The 19,349-nt window shown below is 51.9% G+C and overlaps 1 protein-coding gene across 1 annotated transcript in view; it reads left to right on the top strand.

Annotated features, from left to right (window-relative positions):
• Positions 1-19,349, top strand: part of LOC309543557 (transcription initiation factor TFIID subunit 1-like) — a 105,109-nt gene that overhangs the window by 73,524 nt on the left and 12,236 nt on the right. The window contains exons 24-28 of the mRNA XM_082276029.1: positions 2,303-2,516; positions 7,522-7,687; positions 9,984-10,195; positions 12,768-12,876; positions 15,416-15,514. Coding sequence (XP_082132155.1) covers positions 2,303-2,516; positions 7,522-7,687; positions 9,984-10,195; positions 12,768-12,876; positions 15,416-15,514 — 800 coding nt within the window. The remainder of the gene's footprint in view (positions 1-2,302; positions 2,517-7,521; positions 7,688-9,983; positions 10,196-12,767; positions 12,877-15,415; positions 15,515-19,349) is intronic.

Below are 19,349 nucleotides of genomic sequence, written 5' to 3'. Positions count from 1 at the left end.
TTCACAGTAGGGATGGTATTGGTCAGGTGATGGGCGGTGCCTGGTTTCCTCCAGACATGACGCTTACCATTCAGGCCAAAGAGTTCAATCTTTGATTCATCAGAGCAGAGAATTTTGTTTCTCATGGTCAGAGTTCTTCAGGTGCCTTTTGGTAAACTCCAGACGAGCTGTCATGTGACTTTTACTGAGGAGTGGCTTCCGTCTGGCCACTCCCATACAGACCTGATTGGTGGAGTGCTGCAGAGATGATTGTTCTTCTGGAAGGTTCTCCTCTCTCCACAGAGAAATGCTGGAGCTCTGTCAGAGTGACCATCGGGTTCTTGGTCACCTCCCTGACTAAGGCCCCCCTCCCCCGATCGCTCAGTGTGGCCGGGCAGCCCCCTCTAGGAAGAGTCCTGGTGGTTCCAAACTTCTTCCATTTACAGATGATGGAGGCCACTGTGCTCATCGGGACCTTCAATGCTGCAGAAATGTTTCTGTACCCTTCCCCCGATCTGTGCCTCCATACAATCTGTCTCCGAGGTCTACAGACAATTCCTTGGACTTCATGGCTTGGTTTGTGCTCTGACATGCACTGTTACCTGTGGGACCTTCTATAGACAGGTGTGTGCCTTTCCAAATCATGTCCAATCACCTGAATTTACCACAGGTGGACTCCAATCAAGTTGTAGAAACATATCAAGGATGATCAGTGGAAGCAGGAGGCACCTGAGCTCAGTTCTGAGTGTCATGGCAAAGGGGGTGAATACTTATGTACATGGGATTTTTTCAAAATTTGCAAAGATTTCAAACAAACTTCTCTCACGTTGTCATTATGGGGGATTATTTGTAGAATTTTGAGGAAAATAATGAATTGAATCCATTTTGGAATAAAGCTGTAACATAAAATGTGGAAGAAGTGAAGCTGTGAGAATTTTCCGGATGCTCTGTATAATGCCGTATGATGGAGAGTTTTCCTCACTGTGACGTCTCTGACAGCGAGCGACAATTAGAATTCTGTATGAATAAAAAGCTGAACTCCGGGATCAGCAGATATCTAAATCCATCGGTCATGTGACTTCTTCTGTAATCTTCCTCCAGATCTGTGCATCCAATGTGAGACTTCCTGTAATAAAGACCGCTCACTGCCACCCTCTCTCCTTGTGCAGGGGGACTGGTCTTGTCTCCACCCCCCACCTGTAGTAGGTGGAGCCTGTGGGGCCACTCCCACAGCTCTCCTTGTGCAGTGGGATCGGTCTTGTCTCCGTCCCCTCCTGTAGTAGGTGGAGACTGCTGGGCCCCTCCCACAGCTCTGCTCCCCCTTTGTGCAGGGGGATTGGTCTTGTTTCCACCCCCCTCCTGTAGTAGTAATAGGAGATAGCAGGGCCCCTCCCACAGCTCGGCTCAGCCCTTTGTGCAGGGGGATAGGTCTTGTCTCCAACCTCCTGTGCTTTTCTGTAGTGGTAGGAGCCTGCGGGACCACTCCCACAGCTCTCTTTCCTTGTGCAGGGAGATTGGTCTTGTCTCCGCCCCCTTCTGTAGTAGGTGGAGACTGTTGGGCCCCTCCCACAGCTCTCTCTCCTTGTGCAGGGAGATTGGTCTTGTCTCCACTCCCTCCTGTAGTAGGTGGAGACTGCTGGGCCCCTCCCACAGCTCTCTCTCCTTGTGCAGGGAGATTGGTCTTGTCTCCGCCCCCTTCTGTAGTAGGTGGAGACTGTTGGGCCCCTCCCACAGCTCTCTCTCCTTGTGCAGGGAGATTGGTCTTGTCTCCACTCCCTCCTGTAGTAGGTGGAGACTGCTGGGCCCATCCCACAGCTCTCTCTCCTTGTCTCGGCTCCCTCCTGTAGTAGGTGGAGCCTGCCGGGCCACTCCCACAGCTCTCTCTCCTTGTGCAGGGGGATCAGTCTTGTCCTAGCCCCCTCCTGTAGTAGGTGGAGCCCGCTGGGCCCCTCCCACAGCTCTCTCTCCTTGTGCAGGGGAAATTCGTCTTGTCCTCACCCCCTTCTGTAGTTTTCTGTAGCAGCCTGATAGGCCCCTCCCACAGCTCCATTCTCTGTAATGATATCAGGGCTTGCAGAGGTGTTTGTGCATAAAGTGGATTTATATTTCTGTTGAATATATTTTATGAAAGTTTTTATGCCCGGAGTTCAGCTTTACTGATAGAGAAGTTTGTGAGGATCCATTGTTGGGGGTTACATACAATGTAGCTGAATTTTGTCTATAATTCTCCATATTCTGCTATGGAGTGTATTGTCCTCCATGGACGGGATTTTACCAGTTTCAGGATTTAGTTGTGTGACTTCTTCAGGTAAATTCCTTTCAGCCACCGGCTCAGCTGCTTCTGGAGGGTCCCACAGAGACGACGACACGGCATCCGTCACCAGTCTAAACTCTGCAGCGAGCGGTCGGCGACTGAAGATCTACCGAACGTTTCGGGATGAAGATGGTAAAGAATACGTGCGTTGTGAGACTGTGCGCAAACCTGCCGTCATCGACGCCTACAGCCGAATTCGCACCACCAAAGACGATGAGTTTATGTGAGTATTCCTGACAGTGCGGGGGATGGGATGCTTAGTGCCTCCCTTGGCATTTTCTAATATACAGTGTTTCTAAACATTGTTCCACCCATGCCTTGAAACGTCCTCTCTGTAGCAGTCCAGGAATGAGAGGCTTGGCTCTTATCTTGGTGTTGTTGGACATTATCCTCTCTGTAGTCCTAGCAGTCCAGGAATGGGAGGCTTAGCCCTTGTCTCAGTGAAGATGGACATTGTCCTCTCTGTAGTCCTAGCAGTCCAGGAATGGGAGGCTTAGCCCTTGTCTCAGTGAAGATGGACATTGTCCTCTCTGTAGTCCTAGCAGTCCGGGAATGGGAGGCTTAGCCCTTGTCTCAGTGAAGATGGACATTGTCCTCTCTGTAGTCCTAGCAGTCCAGGAATGAGAGGCTTGGCTCTTGTCTCAGTGAAGATGGACATTGTCCTCTCTGTAGTCCTAGCAGTCCAGGAATGGGAGGCTTAGCCCTTGTCTCAGTGAAGATGGACATTGTCCTCTCTGTAGTCCTAGCAGTCCAGGAATGGGAGGCTTGGCTCTTGTCTCAGTGAAGATGGACATTGTCCTCTCTGTAGTCCTAGCAGTCCGGGAATGGGAGACTTAGCCCTTGTCCCAGTGAAGATGGACATTGTCCTCTCTGTAGTCCTAGCAGTCTAGGAATGGGAGGCTTGGCTCTTGTCTCAGTGAAGATGGACATTGTCCTCTCTGTAGTCCTAGCAGTCCAGGAATGGGAGGCTTGGCTCTTGTCTCAGTGAAGATGGACATTGTCCTCTCTGTAGTCCTAGCAGTCCGGGAATGGGAGACTTAGCCCTTGTCCCAGTGAAGATGGACATTGTCCTCTCTGTAGTCCTAGTAGTCCAGGAATGGGAGGCTTGGCTCTTGTCTCAGTGAAGATGGACATTGTCCTCTCTGTAGTCCTAGCAGTCCAGGAATGGGAGGCTTAGCTCTTGTCTCAGTGAAGATGGACATTGTCCTCTCTGTAGTCCTAGCAGTCCAGGAATGGGAGGCTTGGCTCTTGTCTCAGTGAAGATGGACATTGTCCTCTCTGTAGTCCTAGCAGTCCGGGAATGGGAGGCTTGGCTCTTGTCTCAGTGAAGATGGACATTGTCCTCTCTGTAGTCCTAGCAGTCCAGGAATGGGAGGCTTGGCTCTTGTCTCAGTGAAGATGGACATTGTCCTCTCTGTAGTCCTAGCAGTCCAGGAATGGGAGGCTTGGCTCTTGTCTCAGTGAAGATGGACATTGTCCTCTCTGTAGTCCTAGCAGTCCAGGAATGGGAGGCTTGGCTCTTGTCTCAGTGAAGATGGACATTGTCCTCTCTGTAGTCCTAGCAGTCTAGGAATGGGAGGCTTGGCTCTTGTCTCAGTGAAGATGGACATTGTCCTCTCTGTAGTCCTAGCAGTCCAGGAATGAGAGGCTTGGCTCTTGTCTCAGTGAAGATGGACATTTTCCTCTCTGTAGTCCTAGCAGTCCAGGAATGGGAGGCTTAGCTCTTGTCTCAGTGAAGATGGACATTGTCCTCTCTGTAGTCCTAGCAGTCCGGGAATGGGAGGCTTGGCCCTTGTCCCAGTGAAGATGGACATTGTCCTCTCTGTAGTCCTAGCAGTCTAGGAATGGGAGGCTTGGCCCTTGTCTCAGTGAAGATGGACATTGTCCTCTCTGTAGTCCTAGCAGTCCAGGAATGGGAGGCTTAGCTCTTGTCTCAGTGAAGATGGACATTGTCCTCTCTGTAGTCCTAGCAGTCCGGGAATGGGAGGCTTAGCCCTTGTCTCAGTGAAGATGGACATTGTCCTCTCTGTAGTCCTAGCAGTCCGGGAATGGGAGGCTTGGCTCTTGTCTCAGTGAAGATGGACATTGTCCTCTCTGTAGTCCTAGCAGTCCGGGAATGGGAGGCTTGGCTCTTGTCTCAGTGAAGATGGACATTGTCCTCTCTGTAGTCCTAGCAGTCTAGGAATGGGAGGCTTGGCTCTTGTCTCAGTGAAGATGGACATTGTCCTCTCTGTAGTCCTAGCAGTCCAGGAATGAGAGGCTTGGCTCTTGTCTCAGTGAAGATGGACATTGTCCTCTCTGTAGTCCTAGCAGTCCGGGAATGGGAGGCTTGGCTCTTGTCTCAGTGAAGATGGACATTGTCCTCTCTGTAGTCCTAGCAGTCTAGGAATGGGAGGCTTGGCTCTTGTCTCAGTGAAGATGGACATTGTCCTCTCTGTAGTCCTAGCAGTCCAGGAATGAGAGGCTTGGCTCTTGTCTCAGTGAAGATGGACATTGTCCTCTCTGTAGTCCTAGCAGTCTAGGAATGGGAGGCTTGGCTCTTGTCTCAGTGAAGATGGACATTGTCCTCTCTGTAGTCCTAGCAGTCCAGGAATGGGAGGCTTGGCCCTTGTCTCAGTGAAGATGGACATTGTCCTCTCTGTAGTCCTAGCAGTCCGGGAATGGGAGGCTTGGCTCTTGTCTCAGTGAAGATGGACATTGTCCTCTCTGTAGTCCTAGCAGTCCGGGAATGGGAGGCTTAGCCCTTGTCTCAGTGAAGATGGACGTTGTCCTCTCTGTAGTCCTAGTAGTCCAGGAATGGGAGACTTAGCCCTTGTCTCAGTGAAGATGGACATTGTCCTCTCTGTAGTCCTAGCAGTCCAGGAATGGGAGGCTTGGCCCTTGTCTCAGTGAAGATGGACATTGTCCTCTCTGTAGTCCTAGCAGTCCAGGAATGGGAGGCTTGGCTCTTGTCTCAGTGAAGATGGACATTGTCCTCTCTGTAGTCCTAGCAGTCCGGGAATGGGAGGCTTGGCCCTTGTCCCAGTGAAGATGGACATTGTCCTCTCTGTAGTCCTAGCAGTCCAGGAATGGGAGGCTTGGCTCTTGTCTCAGTGAAGATGGACATTGTCCTCTCTGTAGTCCTAGCAGTCCAGGAATGGGAGGCTTAGCTCTTGTCTCAGTGAAGATGGACATTGTCCTCTCTGTAGTCCTAGCAGTCCGGGAATGGGAGGCTTGGCTCTTGTCTCAGTGAAGATGGACATTGTCCTCTCTGTAGTCCTAGCAGTCCAGGAATGGGAGGCTTAGCTCTTGTCTCAGTGAAGATGGACATTGTCCTCTCTGTAGTCCTAGCAGTCCAGGAATGGGAGGCTTAGCTCTTGTCTCAGTGAAGATGGACATTTTCCTCTCTGTAGTCCTAGCAGTCCGGGAATGGGAGGCTTGGCTCTTGTCTCAGTGAAGATGGACATTGTCCTCTCTGTAGTCCTAGCAGTCCAGGAATGGGAGGCTTGGCTCTTGTCTCAGTGAAGATGGACATTGTCCTCTCTGTAGTCCTAGCAGTCCGGGAATGGGAGGCTTGGCCCTTGTCCCAGTGAAGATGGACATTGTCCTCTCTGTAGTCCTAGCAGTCCAGGAATGGGAGGCTTGGCTCTTGTCTCAGTGAAGATGGACATTGTCCTCTCTGTAGTCCTAGCAGTCCGGGAATGGGAGGCTTAGCTCTTGTCTCAGTGAAGATGGACATTGTCCTCTCTGTAGTCCTAGCAGTCCAGGAATGGGAGGCTTGGCTCTTGTCTCAGTGAAGATGGACATTGTCCTCTCTGTAGTCCTAGCAGTCCAGGAATGGGAGGCTTGGCTCTTGTCTCAGTGAAGATGGACATTGTCCTCTCTGTAGTCCTAGCAGTCTAGGAATGGGAGGCTTGGCTCTTGTCTCAGTGAAGATGGACATTGTCCTCTCTGTAGTCCTAGCAGTCCAGGAATGGGAGGCTTGGCTCTTGTCTCAGTGAAGATGGACATTGTCCTCTCTGTAGTCCTAGCAGTCCAGGAATGGGAGGCTTGGCTCTTGTCTCAGTGAAGATGGACATTGTCCTCTCTGTAGTCCTAGCAGTCTAGGAATGGGAGGCTTGGCTCTTGTCTCAGTGAAGATGGACATTGTCCTCTCTGTAGTCCTAGCAGTCCAGGAATGAGAGGCTTGGCTCTTGTCTCAGTGAAGATGGACATTGTCCTCTCTGTAGTCCTAGCAGTCCGGGAATGGGAGGCTTGGCTCTTGTCTCAGTGAAGATGGACATTGTCCTCTCTGTAGTCCTAGCAGTCCGGGAATGGGAGGCTTGGCCCTTGTCCCAGTGAAGATGGACATTGTCCTCTCTGTAGTCCTAGCAGTCTAGGAATGGGAGGCTTGGCTCTTGTCTCAGTGAAGATGGACATTGTCCTCTCTGTAGTCCTAGCAGTCCAGGAATGGGAGGCTTGGCTCTTGTCTCAGTGAAGATGGACATTGTCCTCTCTGTAGTCCTAGCAGTCCGGGAATGGGAGGCTTGGCTCTTGTCTCAGTGAAGATGGACATTGTCCTCTCTGTAGTCCTAGCAGTCCAGGAATGGGAGGCTTAGCTCTTGTCTCAGTGAAGATGGACATTGTCCTCTCTGTAGTCCTAGCAGTCCGGGAATGGGAGGCTTGGCTCTTGTCTCAGTGAAGATGGACATTGTCCTCTCTGTAGTCCTAGCAGTCCAGGAATGGGAGGCTTGGCCCTTGTCTCAGTGAAGATGGACATTGTCCTCTCTGTAGTCCTAGCAGTCCAGGAATGGGAGGCTTGGCTCTTGTCTCAGTGAAGATGGACATTGTCCTCTCTGTAGTCCTAGCAGTCCGGGAATGGGAGGCTTGGCCCTTGTCTCAGTGAAGATGGACATTGTCCTCTCTGTAGTCCTAGTAGTCCAGGAATGGGAGGCTTGGCTCTTGTCCCAGTGAAGATGGACATTGTCCTCTCTGTAGTCCTAGCAGTCCAGGAATGGGAGGCTTGGCCCTTGTCTCAGTGAAGATGGACATTGTCCTCTCTGTAGTCCTAGCAGTCTAGGAATGGGAGACTTAGCCCTTGTCTCAGTGAAGATGGACATTGTCCTCTCTGTAGTCCTAGCAGTCCAGGAATGGGAGGCTTGGCCCTTGTCCCAGTGAAGATGGACATTGTCCTCTCTGTAGTCCTAGCAGTCCGGGAATGGGAGGCTTGGCTCTTGGCATCGTCTGAAGGTGTCATCTCTGTGTTTTAGCCGGAAGTTTGCTCTCTTTGATGAACAACATCGGGAAGAAATGAGGAAAGAAAGACGAAGGATCCAGGAACAGCTTCGTAGACTGAAACGCAATCAGGAAAAGGAGAAGCTCCGAGGACCTCCTGAGAAGAAGCCAAAGAAGATGAAGGAGCGGCCGGATCTGAAGGTAATGTGGAAGTTTTTGTAGATGCATGTGAAGCCACATTGCCCCATCAACGCACCCCTGCATGGTGCCCTCCCCAACTCCCAACGTGGGACATACACGCACCCCTGCATGGTGCCCCCCCCCCCAACTCCCAACGTGGGACATACACGCACCCCTGCATGGTCCCCCCCCCCCCAACTCCCAACGTGGGACATACACGCACCCCTGCATGGTCCCCCCCCCCCCAACTCCCAACGTGGGACATACACGCACCCCTGCATGGTCCCCCCCCCAACTCCCAACGTGGGACATACTTGCACCCCTGCATGGTCCCCCCCCCCCAACTCCCAACGTGGGACATACACGCACCCCTACATGGTGCCCTCCCCAGCTCCCAACGTGGGACATACACGCACCCCTGCATGGTCCCCCCCCAACTCCCAACGTGTGACATACACGCACCCCTGTATGGTCCCCCCCCCCCAACTCCCAACGTGGGACATACTCGCACCCCTGCATGGTCCCCCCCCCCCCAACTCCCAACGTGGAACATACACACACCTCTGCATGGTGCCCTCCCCAGCTCCCAACGTGGGACATACTTGCACCCCTGCATGGTGCCCTCCCCAACTCCCAATGTGGGACATACACGCACCCCTACATGGTGCCCCCCCCCCCAGCTCCCAACGTGGGACATACACGCACCCCTGCATGGTGCCCTCCCCAACTCCCAACGTGGGACATACACAGCAATGAGAACATTGAGGGCAGATTACCAGGAGGTGAAGATTATGTGAAGTCAGTACCTCCAAGTCATGTCAGACCATTTCAAACACATTGCCTCTGGGTGTCATGCTTGTGGCTGTCAGGGTCCTGCAATGCCTCATGGGACTTGTAGTTCTGCATATCCCTGGCCTAGTGGGTTAACCACTTGCTGACCACACCTTTTCTGGCACTTTTTGTTTACAAGTTTAACCACTTCTGGACCGGAAGGATTTCCCCCCTTAGTGACCAGGCCCTATTTTGCGATTCGGCACTGCGTTACATTAACTGACAATTGAGCGGTCGTGCGACGCTGTACCCAAATAAAATTGACGTCCTTTTTTCCCCCACAAACAGAGCTTTATTTTGGTGGTATTTGATCATCTGTGCGATTTTTTTCTTTTTTTTTCTTTTTTTGCGCTATAAACAAAAAAAGAGCGACAATTCTGGACAAACAAAACAATATTTTCACATTCTGCTATAAAATTATGCCCAAAAAAAAAAATGTAAAAAGCAAAATATTTTAACATTTTAGGCCAATTTGATTTCCGCTACATATCTTTTGGTAAAATAAATCCCAATAAGCGTATATTGATTGGCTTGCGCAAAAGTTATTGTGTCTACAAACTACGGGAAAGATTTATGTCATTTTTATTTTTCTTACTAGTAATGATGGCGATCAGAGATTTTTAGCGGGACTGCGACATTGCGGCGGACAGATCGGACCCTTAACTGACATTTTTGACACTTATGGGGGGTCCAGGGACATTACTACAGTAATCAGTGCTAAAAAACTGTACTAATGACACTGGCAGGGAAGGGGTTAATACAGTGGGTGATCAAAGGGATAAATGTGAGCCTAGGGGAGTGATTCTAACTGTATGGGGGCGTGGCTTGTGAAATGATCATAGAGACATGTGATCCTATATAGAAGGAGCTCTGTGATCATTCCAGGGAGAAGAACGGTCAGCTGTGTTTACAACATCCAACCGTCCTTCTCTCTGAGCGGGAAGCGATCGCGGGTGTCGGGAGGCAATCAGTGCCGCCCCATGCATCATAGTCCCCGCTGCCGAGTGGGGGGCGGAAGCGCGCTGCCAGCGGCGCGCGCTCGCCCCCTAGCTGCAGGCGCGCGATCGGTGTATACCTACATTGCTTTGCCCAGGAGGGGCTACCTGCCGGCGGGCGGTCCTTAAGTGGTTACATTAGTATTTTTTTGCTAGGAAATGACTTAGAACCCCCAAGCACTATACATTTTTTTAGCAGAGACCCTAGAGAATAAAATGGCTTGCTACACAATATTTGCTCAGCAGTTTGTCAATCTGCTAGCAATCCCTGGCATGCGCAGCTCAGCTTGCAGCCCCGGACTGATCCATGTATGTTGGTATGAGTGGCTTCTGTGAATGCGTGTGTATGACATCATCCTGTGTTGGCCAATGAGGATTGCAGAAGACGGGTACGTAGAAGAAGGTGCCAGCGATGGAGGAAAGGTAAGGAATTGAGCGCAGTGTTGGGACTCCCAGATACTGAATACGATTTCTTCTCTTTCTCCCCGAAGCTAAAATGTGGAGCTTGTGGAGCGATCGGACACATGAGAACCAACAAGTTCTGCCCCCTCTACTATCAGACAAATGCCCCTCCATCCAATCCCGTGGCCATGACGGAGGAGCAGGAAGAGGAGCTGGAGAAAACCGTCATTCACAATGACAACGAGGAGCTGATTAAAGTGGAAGGAACCAAAATTGTTTTGGGAAAACAGCTGATTGAAAGGTATGGGGGAAGGGAATGTCCATACAGAACTGGTACTTTAGTGAAAGTTCAATAGTAGTTTCAGTATAAATTTTATAAATAAAGTCGGGGTGCAGACAAAATATGGGGGGTTCTGCTGTACTGATTTGTTCACTAAAGCTTTCCCAGCAGAGGAGTCCTGGCATTAGGCTGCGGCTAAAGACCACCATACTGTGTGAGAGCAGCGGTCTCTCTGCAGAGGTCTGATAATGCCCCCTATTTAGTCACCAATACTCCTGTCCAATCAGCAATGCTCACACCCCCTGCTGATTGCTGAGCTGCAGTTGTGATAAGGCAGGGGGTGTGCCAGACTGCGGCAGAGAGACCGCTGCTCTCACACAGTATGGTGGTCTTTAGCTGCTTTCTAATGGCAGACTTAGTACTGGGTCACTCAGGAAGGGTGGTGTAATTGGTCATTTAGGGGAGGAGAGAACAGGAGACTTCCTCATACCAGTACATGGTACAGCAGACACATATTGGGGGGGTGGGGGAGGAGAGAACAGGAGACTTCCTCATACCAGTACATGGTACAGCAGACACATATCGGGGGGGTGGGGGAGGAGAGAACAGGAGACTTCCTCATACCAGTACATGGTACAGCAGACACATATCAGGGGGGATGGGGGGAGGAGAGAACAGGAGACTTCTTCATACCAGTATATGGTACAGCAGACACATATCAGGGGGGGTGGGGGGAGGAGAGAACAGGAGACTTCTTCATACCAGTATATGGTACAGCAGACACATATTGGGGGGGGGAGAACAGGAGACTTCCTCATACCAGTACATGGTACAGCAGACACATATCGGGGGGGGGAGGAGAGAACAGGAGACCTCTTCATACCAGTGCATGGTACAGCAGACACATATCGGGGGGGGGGGGGGAGAGAACAGGAGACTTCCTCATACCAGTACATGGTACAGCAGACACATATCGGGGGGGGGGGGGGAGAGAGAACAGGAGACTTCCTCATACCAGTACATGGTACAGCAGACACATATCAGGGGTGGGGGGAGGAGAGAACAGGAGACTTCCTCATACCAGTACATGGTACAGCAGACACATATCGGGGGGGGGAGGAGAGAACAGGAGACCTCTTCATACCAGTGCATGGTACAGCAGACACATATCGGGGGGGGAGGAGAGAACAGGAGACCTCTTCATACCAGTGCATGGTACAGCAGACACATATCGGGGGGGGGGGGGAGAGAGAACAGGAGACTTCCTCATACCAGTACATGGTACAGCAGACACATATCAGGGGGGGGGGGGGGGGAGAGAACAGGAGACTTCCTCATACCAGTACATGGTACAGCAGACACATATCGGGGGGGGGGGGAGGAGAGAACAGGAGACTTCCTCATACCAGTACATGGTACAGCAGACACATATCGGGGGGGGGGGGGGGAGAGAGAACAGGAGACTTCCTCATACCAGTACATGGTACAGCAGACACATATCGGGGGGGGGGGGGAGAGAGAACAGGAGACTTCCTCATACCAGTACATGGTACAGCAGACACATATCAGGGGTGGGGAGGAAGAACAGGAGACTTCCTCATACCAGTACATGGTACAGCAGACACATATCGGGGATGGGGGGAGGAGAGAACAGGATACTTCCTCATACCAGTACATGGTACAGCAGACGCATATCGGGAGGATGGGGGAGGAGAGAACAGGAGACTTCCTCATACCAGTACATGGTACAGCAGACACATATCGGGGGAGGGAGGAGGAGAGAACAGGAGACTTCCTCATACCAGTACATGGTACAGCAGACACATATCGGGGGGGGGGGAGAGAACAGGAGACTTCCTCATACCAGTACATGGTACAGCAGACACATATCGGGGGGGGGGGGGGGGGAGAGAACAGGAGACTTCCTCATACCAGTACATGGTACAGCAGACACATATCGGGGATGGGGGGAGGAGAGAACAGGAGACTTCCTCATACCAGTACATGGTACAGCAGACACATATCGGGGATGGGGGGGAGGAGAGAACAGGATACTTCCTCATACCAGTACATGGTACAGCAGACGCATATCGGGAGGATGGGGGAGGAGAGAACAGGAGACTTCCTCATACCAGTACATGGTACAGCAGACACATATCGGGGGATGGGGGGAGAGAACAGGAGACTTCCTCATACCAGTACATGGTACAGCAGACACATATCGGGGGGGAGGAGGAGAGAACAGGAGACTTCCTCATACCAGTACATGGTACAGCAGACACATATGGGGGGGGGGGGACAAATTCTTTAATTTGACAATAGTGGTGCTTGTTGATTGGCCCAGCACTGTCACATAGGGATGTGGAAGATTGCTCATCTCTGCCAAAGCTCTGCCACGCATGGGCGCCCTTCAGCTGTTGCCAAACTACAAGTCCCATAAGGCATTGCAAGTCACTGACAGTTACAAGCATGAGGCAGAGGCATGTACTGCTGGGGGGGGGGAAGAGGGGGGGGGGGTTATTTAGGAGAAAAGACAATCAATGGATTTCTTTTCCACTGCTTACCCCAATCCCTTCCTCCAATCACTGTGCAGTGCTGACGAGGTGCGCAGGAAATCTCTGGTCCTGAAGTTCCCTAAACAGCAACTTCCCCAGAAGAAGAAGAGACGGGTGGGGAGCACCGTGCACTGCGACTACCTCAATGTAAGTGACTTCTGTGTTCGGGGGAGGGGTAGAATATAGAGAACGATTGTACATGGGGGGCCGTGTGCTGACCGCAGGTACGGTGTGTCCCAGGTCTGTCTATTGATGGAACTCCTCCTATCACAGCGGAGGTCTCCTGAAGACGGTTGACACAATTCTGCCGAAACTACCCAATATAAAACCAGTCTGTACTGGGCGGTATAATGGAGAAACTGGGGATGCACCAATAACATTTTTTTTTTTTTATCGGCGAATAACGATACGACGCCGTGTGAACTCCATAGGTTGTCACCTTTATCCCCAAATATAGGAAATGAATCCTCAAAAATGATATGAAAATACAAAAGTTTAATCATTCATAACATAAAAGCACAAAAATCTCAAATCCATCAAACCTCTTACATTGCACCCCCAAATAACAGGGGGACGATGGTCTAAATGTGCTGAGACCCGTATTATATGACCCTATAAATTGGGGATCGACCCATATTGGTTTTTCATTGCAGATACCGATATTTTGCCCATTGCATATCGATATCGGCCGATATTTTGAACATTTAAAGTTTTGCAAAATAAATACAATTTTCAACACAAATCTGTTACCCTGTGGTGGGTGGCTGGCTGGTACAGGCCTGTGTGGGTGGCTGGCTGGTACAGGCCTGTGTGGGGTGGCTGGCTGGTACAGGCCTGTGTGGGGTGGCTGGCTGGTACAGGCCTGTGTGGGTGGCTGGCTGGTAAAGTCCTGTGGTGGGTGGCTGGTTGGCACCCTGTGTGGTGGGTGGGTGGCTGGTACAGTCCTGTGGTGGGTGGGTGGCTGGTACAGTCCTGTGGTGGGTTGCTGGCTGGTACAGTCCTGTGGTGGGTGGCTGGCTGGTACAGGCCTGTGTGGGTGGCTGGCTGGCTGGTACCCTGTGTGGTGGGTGGGTGGCTGGTACCCTGTGTGGTGGGTGGCTGGCTGGTACAGGCCTGTCGTGGGTGGCTGGCTGGTACAGTCCTGTGGTGGGTGGCTGGCTGGTACAGTCCTGTGGTGGGTGGGTGGCTGGCTGGTACCCTGTGTGGTGGGTGGCTGGCTGGTACAGTCCTGTGGTGGGTGGGTGGCTGGCTGGTACCCTGTGTGGTGGGTGGCTGGCTGGTACAGTCCTGTGGTGGGTGGGTGGCTGGTACAGTCCTGTGGAGGGTGGCTGGCTAGCTGGCACCCTGTATGGGTGGCTGGCTGGTACAGTCCTGTGGTGGGTGGGTGGCTGGTACAGTCCTGTGGTGGGTGGGTGGCTGGTACAGTCCTGTGGTGGGTGGCTGGCTGGTACAGTCCTGTGGTGGGTGGCTGGCTAGCTGGCACCCTGTATGGGTGGCTGGCTGGTACAGGCATGTGGATGTGTGGGTGGCTGGCACCGGGCAGCTGTGGGTGGGTGTATGTATGTGGCGGCTGTGTGCACTGTACACCCACTGTCCTGAGACTCCCCGACTCCAGATGAGGCTGAGGGAGGCGGCCTAAGAAGGCAGAAGCTGTCCCAGTGTGCGGAGGTGCGTGGCGCAACATACACAATGACGTCACCACAATATCGGTAACCTCCAGGGCCGATTCCGATATATCGGGGAAAGTGCGTATCAGCCCTCGATAATTGGTCAACCCCTACACAAAAAAAAATAAAATCTGTACAGAACTTCAATTCCGGGGGGGGGGAGGGGATCTTCTTATAGAGACCCCCATAAGCAGTGAGGCAAATCTCATTGGCTTCATATTAGTGATCGACCGATTATTGGCAAATCCAATATATTGGGGGCCGATCTGCACTTTCCCCGATATACGGGAATCGGCCCCGGAGGTCACCGATATTCCAGGAAAGTGCTGTACCGGGGTGATGGCTGCAGCTAGAGGCACCACCCCGGTACCGGCGTCCATAGCTGACGGTCCGCTGTCTTGTAATGACAACCAATGTGGCTGAGAAGCGCAGTCCTTATCCAGGATCGACCGCGCAGTCCTTGTCCGGGATCGACCGCGCAGTCCTTGTCCAGGATCGACCGCCCAGTCCTTGTCCAGGATGGACCGCGCAGTCCTTGTCCAGGATCGGCCGAGCAGTCCTTGTCCGGGATCGACCGCGCAGTCCTTGTCCAGGATCGACCGCGCAGTCCTTGTCCAGGATCGGCCGCGCAGTCCTTGTCCAGGATCGGCCGCGCAGTCCTTGTCCGGGATCGGCCGCGCAGTCCTTGTCCGGGATCGACCGCGCAGTCCTTGTCCGGGATCGACCGCGCAGTCCTTGTCCGGGATCGACCGCGCAGTCCTTGTCCGGGATCGACCGCGCAGTCCTTGTCCAGGATCGACCGCGCAGTCCTTGTCCAGGATCGGCCGCGCAGTCCTTGTCCAGGATCGGCCGCGCAGTCCTTGTCCAGGATCGGCCGCGCAGTCCTTGTCCAGGATCGGCCGCGCAGTCCTTGTCCGGGATCTCTACATAAAGCCATAGAAATGCCTTCTCATACTGATCTATAATTTGTATCCTTTGTCTGTCCATGGAATAATAAAATCTGAATTATTCTCCTCCAGCGCCCCCATAAATCCATTCACCGCCGAAGGACGGATCCCATGGTCACCCTCTCCTCTGTGCTGGAATCCATTATTAATGACATGAGAGACATGGCCAATGTAAGTATTATTCCCAGTCTAACCATTATTCCCAGTCTAACCATTATTCCCAGTGTAACCAGTATTCCCAGTGTATTATTCCCAGTGTATTATTCCCAGTGTAACCATTATTCCCAGTGTAACCATTATTCCCAGTCTAACCATTATTCCCAGTGTAAGTATTATTCCCAGTGTAAGTATTATTCCCAGTCTAACCATTATTCCCAGTCTAACCATTATTCCCAGTCTAACCATTATTCCCAGTCTAACCAGTATTCCCAGTGTATTATTCCCAGTGTAACCATTATTCCCAGTCTAACCATTATTCCCAGTGTAACCATTATTCCCAGTCTAACCATTATTCCCAGTGTATTATTCCCAGTCTAACCATTATTCCCAGTGTAACCATTATTCCCAGTCTAACCATTATTCCCAGTGTAAGTATTATTCCCAGTGTAAGTATTATTCCCAGTGTAAGTATTATTCCCAGTCTAACCATTATTCCCAGTGTAACCATTATTCCCAGTGTATTATTCCCAGTGCAGGGTATTATTCCCAGTGCAGTGTATTATTCCCAGTATATTATTCCCAGTGCAGGGTATTATTCCCAGTGCAGTGTATTATTCCCAGTGTATTATTCCCAGTGTAGGTATTATTCCCAGTGCAGGGTATTATTCCCAGTATATTATTCCCAGTGCAGGGTATTATTCCCAGTGCAGTGTATTATTCCCAGTATATTATTCCCAGTATATTATTCCCAGTGCAGGGTATTATTCCCAGTGCAGTGTATTATTCCCAGTGCAGGGTATTATTCCCAGTGCAGTGTATTATTCCCAGTATATTATTCCCAGTGCAGGGTATTATTCCCAGTGCAGTGTATTATTCCCAGTGCAGGGTATTATTCCCAGTGCAGTGTATTATTCCCAGTGCAGTGTATTATTCCCAGTGTATTATTCCCAGTGTAGGTATTATTCCCAGTGCAGGGTATTATTCCCAGTATATTATTCCCAGTGCAGGGTATTATTCCCAGTGCAGTGTATTATTCCCAGTGCAGTATATTATTCCCAGTATATTATTCCCAGTGCAGGGTATTATTCCCAGTGCAGTGTATTATTCCCAGTGCAGTATATTATTCCCAGTATATTATTCCCAGTATATTATTCCCAGTGTATTATTCCCAGTGTAACCATTATTCCCAGTATATTATTCCCAGTGCAGGGTATTATTCCCAGTATATTATTCCCAGTGCAGGGTATTATTCCCAGTATATTATTCCCAGTGCAGGGTATTATTCCCAGTGCAGTATATTATTCCCAGTGTATTATTCCCAGTATATTATTCCCAGTGCAGTATATTATTCCCAGTGTATTATTCCCAGTATATTATTCCCAGTATGTTATTCCCAGTATATTATTCCCAGTGTATTATTCCCAGTATATTATTCCCAGTGAAGTTAGTAGTAGAATCCGTGTATTCTATGATGAATGAACCGATATTACGCTGATCCTTCTTTTCCTCTGAAATATCCGGTGTCATCTGAAGCTTAGGGGGAGGGGTGACAGCAGCACCACCCTGTCATGTGACCATGCCCGGGCTCAGTGATTGGCCGCCGGGCCTTAAAATGGTTCTAAAGATTTGTGATTTTAAATAAAAATAACAAATGTTCTACTTCTCGGCTCTGTGTAATGGTTTTACACAGAGCAGTCCTGATCTCTTTCTTCTGGGGCCCCCCGCCGGTGCTCCAGGCCCCTCCTCTTTATCGGGTGCCCCCAGGGAAAGCCACTTTCCGTCCAATGTGGAGAGAGACATCGGCAGGAGCTGCTGCTCTCATGCACATCGCCGGATCGGGTGGGCTCAGGTAAGGAAAAGGAGGGGGGAGGGGCGTCTGGGGGGGCAGTTGCAGCACAGAAGGTTTTTCACCTTAAAGCGGTGCTCCGCCCCCTTCAAAAATGAAAAGTCAGCAGTCACACATACTGTAGTAGCTGCTGAGACACTTCCCTGTCCCGGAGTCTAGAGATGGCGGCACTGCAGCCAATGTTTTCATTGGCTGTCGGATGCCGCCGCCCCCATTGCCTGTAAGGGAAGCCCGGCAGCGCATGCACAAAGCGCACTGCACTCTCTTACTGGCCTAGAAGCAGAGGAGGAGGAGGGGCCGAACTTCTGACTTACCTCACCACGGCCAGGTCCGACGGAATTGGGGACAGGGTCAAAAACGGGTACCCCCCTCCCCCCCCCCCCCCAGGAAAGGTGCCAAATGTTGCACTGGAGGGGGGAGGAGACAAATAAGAGAAAGTTCCACTTTTGAGGGGAACTCCGCTTTAATACATAGAATGCAAACCTGAAGGCTTTACAACCACTTTAATGCATTGAGGTAAAAAACCTTTAAATGGAAGGACGCCCCCTCCCCCCCCCAGATACTCACCTGCCCCCGATCTGGATCCAGGGCTGTGCCCATTCGCAGCAGCCCTTCTCCCCTCCCCCTGCTCTCAGAGGCTTGGCCATTGGCTCCTGCTGCTGTCAAACAAAACTTCTCAGCAGAGAGTGGGGGGCTGGGCTGAGCCGGGTCTCAATAGACGCAAGCAGCGCCCCTCGGGCTCCAGTTCTCTCCATAGGAAGAAGCTTCCTTATAGGGCACTTGGTGGGGGGGGGACCCTAGAAGAGGAAGATTGGGGTGCTCTGTGTAAAACCATTACAGAGCCGGGAAGTATCACATGATTGTTATATAAAAAATAAACCTTTCCAATCACTTTCCACCGTCACATGACGAGGCGATGTCACCCCTCCCCCAATCTAACACCGGGTATTGTGGCAGACGAAGGAGCCATAGGGGGGAGCACTGGAGAGAGAAGTATAGGGGTGGTCCGTGGAGGGGGTCCCTATACAGACCATGGGGGGGGGGGGGGGGCACTGGAAAGAGGAGTATAGGGGTGGTCAGTGGAGGGGGTCCCTATACAGACCATGGGGGGGGGGGCACTGGAGAGAGGAGTATAGGGGTGGTCAGTGGAGGGGGTCCCTATACAGACCATGGGGGGGGCACTGGAGAGAGGAGTATAGGGGGTGGTCAGTGGAGGGGGTCCCTATACAGACCATGGGGGGGGGCACTGGAGAGAGAAGTATAGGGGGTGGTCAGTGGAGGGGGTCCCTATACAGACCATGGGGGGGGGGCACTGGAGAGAGGAGTATAGGGGTGGTCAGTGGAGGGGGTCCCTATACAGACCATGGGGGGGGCACTGGAGAGAGGAGTATAAGGGGTGGGGTCCCCTATACAGACCATGGGGGGGAGCACTGGAGAGAGGAGTATAGGGGGTGGTCGGTGGGGGGTCCCCTATACAGACCATGGGGGGGAGCACTGGAGAGAGGAGTATAGGGGGTGGTCAGTGGAGGGGGCCACTATACAGACCATGGGGGGAGCACTGGAGAGAGGAGTATAGGGGTGGTCGGTGGGGGGTCCCCTATACAGACCATGGGGGGGAGCACTGGAGAGAGGAGTATAGGGGGTGGTCAGTGGAGGGGGCCACTATACAGACCATGGGGGGGGGCACTGGAGAGAGGAGTTTAGGGGTGGTCAGTGGAGGGGGCCACTATACACACCATGGTGGGGGGCACTGGAGAGAGGAGTTTAGGGGTGGTCAGTGGAGGGGGCCACTATACAGACCATGGTGGGGGGCACTGGAGAGAGGAGTATAGGGGTGGTCAGTGGAGGGGACCCCCTATACAGGCCATGGGGGGGGGGGCACTGGAGAGAGGAGTATAGGGGTGGTCGGTGGGGGGTCCCCTATACAGACCATGGGGGGGAGCACTGGAGAGAGGAGTATAGGGGGTGGTCAGTGGAGGGGGCCACTATACAGACCATGGG

Source organism: Pelophylax lessonae, assembly GCF_965119305.1.
Source record: "Pelophylax lessonae genome assembly, contig: HAP1_SCAFFOLD_204, whole genome shotgun sequence".
Classification (NCBI taxonomy): domain Eukaryota; kingdom Metazoa; phylum Chordata; class Amphibia; order Anura; family Ranidae; genus Pelophylax; species Pelophylax lessonae.
The sequence above is the reverse complement of the archived record's forward strand: the minus strand, read 5'-3'. Positions and strand labels throughout refer to the sequence as shown.